At 38.2% G+C, this 9,473-nt stretch overlaps 2 protein-coding genes across 2 annotated transcripts; one reads left to right on the forward strand and one right to left on the reverse strand.

Annotated features, from left to right (window-relative positions):
- Nucleotides 1-1,453: 1,453 nt before the first annotated feature.
- On the forward strand, nucleotides 1,454-2,391 carry LOC110703026. The gene is made up of 2 exons (XM_021880783.1): nucleotides 1,454-1,631; nucleotides 1,912-2,391. The coding sequence occupies exon 2, from the start codon at nucleotides 1,918-1,920 to the stop codon at nucleotides 2,389-2,391; it is 474 nt and encodes a 157-aa protein (XP_021736475.1). The 5' UTR covers nucleotides 1,454-1,631; nucleotides 1,912-1,917.
- A 115-nt stretch (nucleotides 2,392-2,506) lies between these two features.
- Nucleotides 2,507-6,882, reverse strand: LOC110702977. The gene is made up of 5 exons (XM_021880735.1): nucleotides 6,529-6,882; nucleotides 4,276-6,224; nucleotides 4,050-4,193; nucleotides 3,035-3,925; nucleotides 2,507-2,961 (listed from the first exon to the last, which is right to left on the reverse strand). The coding sequence occupies exons 2-5, from the start codon at nucleotides 5,905-5,907 to the stop codon at nucleotides 2,701-2,703; spliced, it is 2,928 nt and encodes a 975-aa protein (XP_021736427.1). The 5' UTR covers nucleotides 5,908-6,224; nucleotides 6,529-6,882; the 3' UTR covers nucleotides 2,507-2,700.
- Nucleotides 6,883-9,473: the final 2,591 nt, after the last annotated feature.

Genomic DNA, 9,473 nt, shown 5'->3' on the forward strand with positions numbered 1-9,473 from the left:
TAATCATGCTTGTAAAGCTTTTTAATAAAATTCTCTTTAAATTCCTCTTTAAATGAAATCAAACTTTATAATAGAATAACTTAAAACTCCTTTTGTATATAATTCAACATACTTTCAAAAACCCCTTTTTAAAAAAACTCTTTAAATCAATCCAACATACTTTTGAAAACCAAACTCCTTTAAACAAAATAAATAATTTCAAACCATTCAAAACATGATATAAAATTAATCCTCCAGTTTTATCAAAACTGTTTTTTTTAAAAAACATGATTTATTCCATATATCATAATTTATTTCAATTTAATTCAATCATCATAAAAATCATGTAAAACATGCTTATTCAATCCAATAAATTTCATAGGTATCTAGCCTCCTAAACGCACCTTTGATCCTTGCTAGCAACACAAAAAGAAACTTCTCATAATAATAATAATTAATTAAATAAGAGAAGAGAAGAAGAAGAGGTAGAAAACCAAGGAAAAAGAGGAAGAAAGGTGGCGTAAAGGGAGGTGGCAGCTGCGGCTACCGGCGGTGGCAGGTGGCTGAGGGTGGTGATCGGTGGTGGTTGTGGTGTTTGGTGGTGGTGATTGGCGCAAGAACAAGCTAAGAGAGAAAGAGTGAAAAGAAATTAAGAGAGAATTAGAGAATTTGGTGTGAGTGTTTAGCCATGAATCAATGGAGGCTAGCTCATGCATGAATTATGGTAGGAGAATGTAGGAATAATTATGGTAAAAAGAATTAAGGAATTACTTGGGGAAGAGAATTAAAGATTTATGGAAAGTTTTAATATTAAGGTGATTATGAATAATTAATTTTAGGAAAATATGTTTTCATGCATGAAAAATAATATGGCAAAAGGGGTTTACTTGGGGAATAATCAAGGATGATATAAGGTAGGGAAATAAGATGATCAAATATTTAGAAGGTGGGAATAAAAATTAAGGAAAATAATAGATTTAAAAGAGATAATTAAAAATACAATTTTCCAAAACAAATCACCCGAAATCTAACCATGGTGGCCAAAATTTTTGAGCTTCCATAGCTCAAAATTTCGGACATCCTATGTAGTATTTATGGAAATATTTTGCTAGATTTAAGGGATTAAAAATAATTATGCAAATAATATATTTTTAATAAAATAATTGATTAAGAGAATACCAATTATTCACTAAATAAATTAAGTAAGAGAATCAGGTTTTTCACACTAGTAAAAATTCGAAACCCCTAGCTAATTATTAGAAATTTTCGGACAAAATAATTTAATGGGTATTTTCATTTTTACCACCTTCAAATAATGACTTTGTCGAATTTACCACCTCCAAAAAAAAAACATTTACTTTACCACCTCATAAAAAAATTAAACATCAGTATTACCACCTCATCTGAGCTCAGGTGACGGAAAACGCATGTGGGGCCCAGCATAACGGCTAGTTTTTTTATTTTTTCCCAAATTTCTCTCGATTTCCCTTTTATTTAAACCTAGTTCTCATTTGTACACCAAATTCTTGCAGATTGGAGATTAATTTTTGCGATTTTCTTCACAAATCAGTATTTTTGGGCAACCTTAACAATCCCAAACCCTCTAATTATCAAACAATCAATTGAACTCCTCGACAACAAGCATCAAATAGGTAAGCCATTGTCGTTAATTCTCTAGCAATTTTCGTGATTTCTGTTGTAATTTTTTGGCAATTCGTTGCGTGATTATGTTGCATTTGGTAAGAGTAATTGAAATTGGGCGTTTTGTGAGGTCAATTAAACCCCAATTTGAATTAAAATACTTAGGGTTCATGTAAGATTAAATTAGATTGGGGGTTTTTGTTATGTGAATTGGCTACTGAAATTAGGGTTATATTATGGTGATTGTGTTCAAATACAATTAATTTCATTCTTGTTCTTACTGAATTTCAGAAGGGAATGTCTTCAGTTAGCATGTCACCCTCAAAGGAGAAAAAATGCCAATGTGGAGTTCCAATGTCTAGGCTGAGTGCTTGGACTAGGGAGAACCCAGGACGCAAGTTTAGGACCTGCAAATTCTATGATCCTGTGACTGAGTCAAGGGGGTGTAAAGCTTTTGAGTGGGTGGATCAACCAGATGGAACACCTTGGCAAACAGAGGTGATTAACAACTTGCTGCTGGACAAGAAACTAATGAAGGGAGAGCTGAATGACATGAAGAGGGAAGTTGATGATGTTAGTGGACAAAGGAGGTGCTTGCTCAATGAGATTGACAGCTTGAAGATGAAATGCAAAGCTCTTAGCTCAGACAGGAAGAAGATGATCAAGGAAGTGCATGGCAGCAATGCAACAACAAAGAAAATGCTCACAGTACATGCTATTGTTGTGTTTTGTTGTTTTGGTTTGGTACTGGCTATGTATTTTAGATCTTAGGTTCATTTAGGAATGCTTAGAAACAAAAAAAATCCCCAACTTATGTTGTGTTTTGTTGAATTATTATGTGTGGATGTTGGGATGACATTTCTTGTACTACTTTTAACAACATCAATGAGAAATGGAACTTTTTGGTAGAAACATATCACAATTCGTATTAGTACTTGCAACACAATGTTTGAAATTGTTTTACATTGGCTGAGACAAAAGTTAAGGCACCTTTGTGCAAAATCATTGTTCAACTATCATTGTTCAACTACCAAATAAACTTGGTTGTCTATTACAAAATACTAATGAGTAGACCTAGGGTCACAGTTGATTGAGATCCTTGTCCTTCTTGCTTGTCATTACATGAAGCTTGGACCTGGTCTGTATTTTGACTTTGGGAGGAGTAGTTGTTGGCACTCTTGTGGGCTGACTCAGGCTCCTGTTGCTCCTGGTAACAGGCTGAGTTGGCAAAGGCTCTGTTCTTGTTGCAGGCTGGCTTGACACAGCAGTTGCAGGTGAAGCATTACTTGACCCAGCCTGTGCTGTTGTTGGAGGCTGATATTGTGGCAACTTCAGTGCAGCCTGCAATCACAGTATGACAAGACTCAGAAACAAAGCCACTAAATACACTCAAGTCACAAAATACACAAAATACCTGTCTTGCTGCTTTCTCTTCACTTTTCTTTCTCTGTTCCTTAAGCCAAGGAGTCTGCATCTGTGGCCTCCCACCCTTTGGATTTGTTGCAGGTGGGTTAGGCTGTTCTGGTGCTGCTTCAGCCTTGCATGTTTTGGCAAAGTGGCCAAACCCACCACAATTCTTGCATTGTTTCATCACCTTTGGCTTCTTGCCCTCAGGTGCTGCAGAAGTGCCCTCCCCTGGTTCAAGCTTTCTCTTATTTGCCTTAGGTCTTCCTGGCTGCACTTTCAGCATAGGTGGCAAAGGCTGTCTGAGCTTGACCTTTTCCCAATTCTTAGGGCCAGGCATTGGCTGTATTGGGTTCTCATATGCAGCCAAGTATGTCACCCTATAGTAATGTGGGTGCACATACAACTCAGGATCATCCCTTTTGTCCATTATGCAAGCAAATGCATGGACACAAGGTATTCCTGTCAACTCCCATCTATAACAAGTGCATTTTCTCTCTTGCAGATCCACAATGCACTGATCATCCTTGTATTTCACCTCATAAATTTCATCCCTTGAAGCTGTAACCTCACATGTCATGGCATACTTCTCCAACCCATCAAAGACTTTGTTGACAAATGGGGTTAGTAAACCTTCCCAAGACTTTGCTGCCTCCCATTTGTCATTACTCCTCTTCATCATATATCTTCTAAGCCATTCCATTTGAGTTAGAATAGGCTTGTCTCTGGCATCTCTAATCACTGCATTAAATGTCTCACACATGTTGTTTAACAACATGTTAGACTTGCAGTTTGTAGAGAAAGCATGCCTTGACCAGTGCTGGGGGTCAATGTTTGACAACCACTGGTATGCTTCTTCATCCAAAAAATTGATACTTTCCATAGCAACTTCAAACTCAAACTGATACAACCACACACATGACAACCATTCAACACAACAACAACCATGTGCAAAACTAAATGTTCCTAGCATACATTATAGTTCACCATAAAACTGACATAAAAGAACCTAAATAGAAGCTTACCAGAGTGCTTGCCCTAGCAGCAGCCCAGAACAATTCCTTGAAAGTTGCACCATGAAATTTCAGTTTGAAATTTGACCAAATATGCCTCACACAAAATCTGAGCTCAGCTTTGGGGGCCACATCTGCAAATGCTTCTATGAGACCCTACACACAAGGCAAAACTAACAAGTTAGTGTACAGAAAATTCAAAAGCAAAGTAATTTAAACACAAACACAACCCACTTACTTTCTGTCTGTCAGACATAAAAGTCAAGCCATCTCCTTGGTCATACACACAAAGTGCCTTGAGCAAGCTCTCCAGAAACCAGCACCAGCTGTCCTTGTTCTCAATCTCTGCAGTTGCCCAAGCAATTGGGAAGATGGAATTATTGCCATCTTTTCCAACTGCAACCAAGATCTGCCCAGGGTATGCCCCTTTTAGATGGCACCCATCCACCCCAATTACTGGTCTGCAACCAGAAATGAATCCATCCCTAAGTGCAGCTAAGCACACAAACATCCTCATAAAAATTGGTCTTTCAATTTGATTAATATCATCCACCACCACATTACACTCACTCCCTGGGTTCCATTTCAGCAGTGCCTTCCCATAGTCCCAAACCTTTGAGTATTGCTCTGATGAAGAGCCATATATTATAAGCTTTGCCCTGCTTCTAGCCAACCAAGCCTTGGAGTATGTAATTTTGATCCCCAAGTCATTCAAGGCCCTGTCCTGAATCTGTTTAATCTTCCATCTGGGGTTGCCCCTGAACTCCTCCAAGTACCTGTCAGCAAGGAACTCTGCTGTCACCTTGTTGTTCATTTTACTCCTAACACACCTATGCTTCAGCCTTAGTGTCTTAATTTGCCAAGCCTCTGATTTCACAAGCCTTGTTGCATAAAACTTGAACCTACACCTAACACCCTTACTACATGTACACTTCACTATCCTACAACTGTTCTTGTTATACACACACTTGCATTTCCTTTTGCAATATGCTGTTAGCCTCTTTGAATCATTGTGAAGAAGGTAATACTCATACCTATTTTCAATTGCATGTTGTCTCAAAGCTTTTCTCATTGTTTGCACATCACTGAACCTTTGACCAACTACAAATTTGATAGCCCTTTCAAAGTCTGTCTCAGGGTTAAACCAAGTAACACTACCCTGATCATCATCTGAATCACCTTCCACACTCTTTAGCTCATCAGAATCACAAGCTGCCTCCTCTTCAACCCTCACTTCAATTTTCTGTAGATTTCTTTCTATGTCAAACCCTGTGTCCTCATCATCACTTTGATCCCCTCCTTCACTAACTCCCCTCAAACTGCCTTTCACCTCACTGTTAATATGGTCTAAATTTTTCTTCAACCACTGTTCATCATCATCAGAGTATAAGTCCTCCTCTCCCTCATCAACTTCTAACTCAAAATCACTCAACTCAGAATCAGAAGACTCTGTATCACCATCCTCATCACTAAACACATCACTGTCATCCCTTAAGCTCCTCACTCTTTCTTTTATTTTTCTCACTAAATTAGCTAAATTTCCAGTCTCATCCCCAACCTTAGCCTTACCCTTATCTGCAGCAGTGAGTTTACCCTTCCCTTTATGTGTATTAGCATTCACTTTCTCTGCCCTAGGAAGCCTCTCCTCAGCCTCTCTGTCATGTATAACAATGCCTTTTAACCTAGGGCTTCTCCTAAATGGCTCTTCTTCAGTGGGCTTACTAAGTTCTGGGCTGGGTTTATATACTTTAGGCCCACCAAACCTCTTTTTCAGTTCCTTCCTTTGTGCAGGGGTTAGCTCATTCCCAGCTATACATTTGAAGGGTGTTTTGTTAGTCCCTTCAATTGGCTCATGACTGGTAACATACATCTCACATGCCCCCTCTTTGTTCACAGACTCTAGGAAACCATTCACCTCACCATCAACAAGCTCCCTTTTACCATTCACCCAAGACTTGCCCTTTTGTTTATACCAGCAACTAAACCCCCTAGGAACCTTCACATTCACATACACAAACCCATGTATAGCTGCTTGCCTCAAAAAGTGTACATCTATCTTATTTTTTTTCCACTTTTCTCATCCAATAAACCCACCCACCATCCCAAGTTAACACCCTTCTATTTTTACCAGCTAAAGAAGGTATAAAGGCACCCCCTACTGTAATTTTTAAGTCCACTGTGTCCATTCTGTAACAACACCAACAAAAGCACACACAACAATAACCAATTTCAGTAATTACAGTAAACAACAACAACCAATTCACCAATTACAGCAAGTAAAAGCAATTCACATTGACTATGCACTAAATTAACAGTAAACAAGTAAATCTAATTAACTAATTATTTAACAAATGCACACTCTAATTCAGTCAAATATTCGCATAATTAGGGTTTATAATACTTTAATTCACAGATTCCCAAAAAAGGCATACTTTACCCCAATTGACAACCATAAATCCAACGAAATGTACTAATAAAGGGTTTAAAGTACCTCTTGTAGTCAGGAATCTCGATTTCTGTCAGCAAATTACCAAGCTTTTGGTCCCCTCACCCTGTGGAAGATGACAAGAGAAGCTGATGTGTTGCAATTTTGTGGTTCCAGCTCGATTTCAACCACCCAAATTGATCTAGGGTTTCAGTTTTTACAGAGAGAAAGAGAAAAATCAAAGGAGAGAGAAGCAGTTACAGTGAGAATCAAGAAAAATCAAAGGAGAGAGAGACGAAAATTGATGAGGAAGTGAGAAATTTGGTGAGACATTGATTATGGAAGGTGGAAGGTGAGAAAAGGAGGAGACAGAGGGAAATCGATTTTAAAAGAATTAAATTGGAGGGAAGTGACAGTTAACTGGGCCCCACATGCGTTTTCCGTCACCTGAGCTCAGATGAGGTGGTAATACTGATGTTTAATTTTTTTATGAGGTGGTAAAGTAAATGTTTTTTTTTTGGAGGTGGTAAATTCGACAAAGTCATTATTTGAAGGTGGTAAAAATGAAAATACCCTAATTTAATATTAAAATATAATTTTTTCTTTAATTAAAATATCCGAAATATATATAAATAATCCGGTTCTTTAATTCAAAATTACTTTTGGCGCCAAAATTCAAATATCATTTTGGCTCCAAGATTCAAATAGTAAAATAAATTACTAAAATACCCTTTTTAGAAAATAATAGTTAATTAAGTAATTAGAAAATACGTTTCAAAAATACAGGGTATTGCATTCTATCCCCCTTAAAAGAAGTTTCGTCCCGAAACTTAGCCATAAGAAATACAAAAATCATTTTAAATTATTGGTTCATGCACATCCTAACTTGACTCAAGCTCCAACCAACTCATGAAAGACTCAAAATCACTCAAAAATGACTCGAAAATCAAACGCGCGAAACTCTATCACCTTCTACCCCCCTTAAAAGGAGTTACACCCCCGTAACTCGATCACTAACCTTAGGCAAACAGCTCTGGGTAACGTTTACTCATATCAGTCTCAGCTTCCTATGTAGCCTCCTCAGTTTTCTGATTCGACCACAACACTTTCACAATACTCACATCCTTATTCCTTGTACTTCTCACTTTAGAATCTAGAACCCTTACTGGTATTTCCTCATAGGTCAAATTCTCCTCCATCTCAATGGTTTCTGGTTGCAACACATGTGTCAATATACTTTAGAATTTGACTCATGTGGAACACATTGTGAACCCTTTTCAGCTCACTTGGCAAATCCAACTTATAAGCCACTTTTTCCACTTTTTGAATGATCTCATATGGCCCTATGTCCTTTGGGCTCATCTTTCCCTTCTTTCCAAATCTCATCACACCTTTCATGGGTGAAATTTTCAACAGAATTTTCTCTGCTACTTCATATTCCTCCTCCCACCTTTTCGAATCAACATAGCTTTTCTGTCGATCTTGGGCTGCTTTTATCTTTTCCTAGATCAACTTTACTTGTTTCACCATATCCTCAATCATCTCAGGCCCAAGTACCATAGTCTCACTCATATCATTCTAACAAACTGGTCTTCTACACTTTCGACCATACAAAGCTTCAAATGGTGCCATTCCAATGCTTGCATGATAACTGTTTTTATAAGAGAACTCTATCAAATCCAAGTGGTCTTCTCAAGACCGTCGATACTCCATCACACAAGCTCTCAACATATCCTCCAATGTCTGAATTTTCCTTTCCGCCTAACCATCCGTCGTAGGATTAAATGTTGTGCTCATCAACAACTTCGTTCCCATTTCCTTTTGTAAACTTTGCCAAAAATTAGACAGGAATCTTGAATCTCTATCCGAAATGATATTTGTGGGTACCCCATGGTAATTCACCACAAACTTAACATAATCTCTTTCTAACTGATCCATAGTCCAAGTACTTCTTATGGGTATAAATGTTGCTGACTTCGTCAACTTGTCCACTATTACCCAAATAGTGTCATTCCCTGCCTTGGTCTTAGGAAATGCTCTAACAAAATCCATGGAAATCAAATCCCACTTCCACTTGGGCACCTCCAAGGATTGGACCTTTCCTCGAGGCCTACGATGCTCAATCTTCACTTTCTGACATGTCAAACACTTGGCCACAAATTCAGCTACTTCTTTCTTCATATTGGGCCACCAAAAAGTCTTCTTCGTGTCCTTATACAACTTATCCCCTCTAGGATGCATTGAATAAGGAGAATTATGGGCTTCTTCCATCCATCTTTGCTTCAAATCTCAATGACTCTGCGGTACACACCACCTTCCCTTGAAACGAATACTCCCTTCATCGCCAATAGTGAAATCCAACACCTGACCTTCATCGATCTTTTTCTTTATCGCCTTCAACATCTCATCTTCCAATTGAATCTCCCTTATCTCATCATAAATGGATGGTTGAATCACCAAAGCATTCAACATCCTAGCCACTTCTCCATGCTCCATCACTTCCAAATTCGACTTCTGAAATTCCACACACAACTAGTCTGGCACTACCATCACATTCATCGAATGCTCTTACTTCCGGCATAACGCATCTGCTACCACATTAGCTTTTCCTTCATGATAATGTATATCCAACGTATAGTCACTTAAAAGGTCCAACCATCTTCTCTGCCTCCCATTCAAATGCTTTTGGGTGAAAATGTACTCAAACTCTTGTGATCCGTGAAAATCCTACAAGTCACCCCATACAAATAATGCCTCTAAATCTTCAAAGCAAACACCATTGCAACTAACTCCAAATCATGGGTTGGGTAATTCCCTTCGTGCGATTTCAATTTCCTTGAAGCATACGCAATCACCCTTCGACTTTGCATCAAAACACATCTTAGTCCTTAACTTGATGCATCACTATACACTTCATATAAATTACTTCCATCCGGCAAAGCCAGAATAGGTGTTGTGGTTAACCTTTCTTTAAAGGTCTTGAACGCCTCTTCACACTCTTGAGTCCATGA

This window comes from Chenopodium quinoa, unplaced genomic scaffold (assembly GCF_001683475.1).
Source record: "Chenopodium quinoa cultivar QQ74 unplaced genomic scaffold, ASM168347v1, whole genome shotgun sequence".
NCBI classification, from domain to species: Eukaryota; Viridiplantae; Streptophyta; class Magnoliopsida; order Caryophyllales; family Amaranthaceae; genus Chenopodium; species Chenopodium quinoa.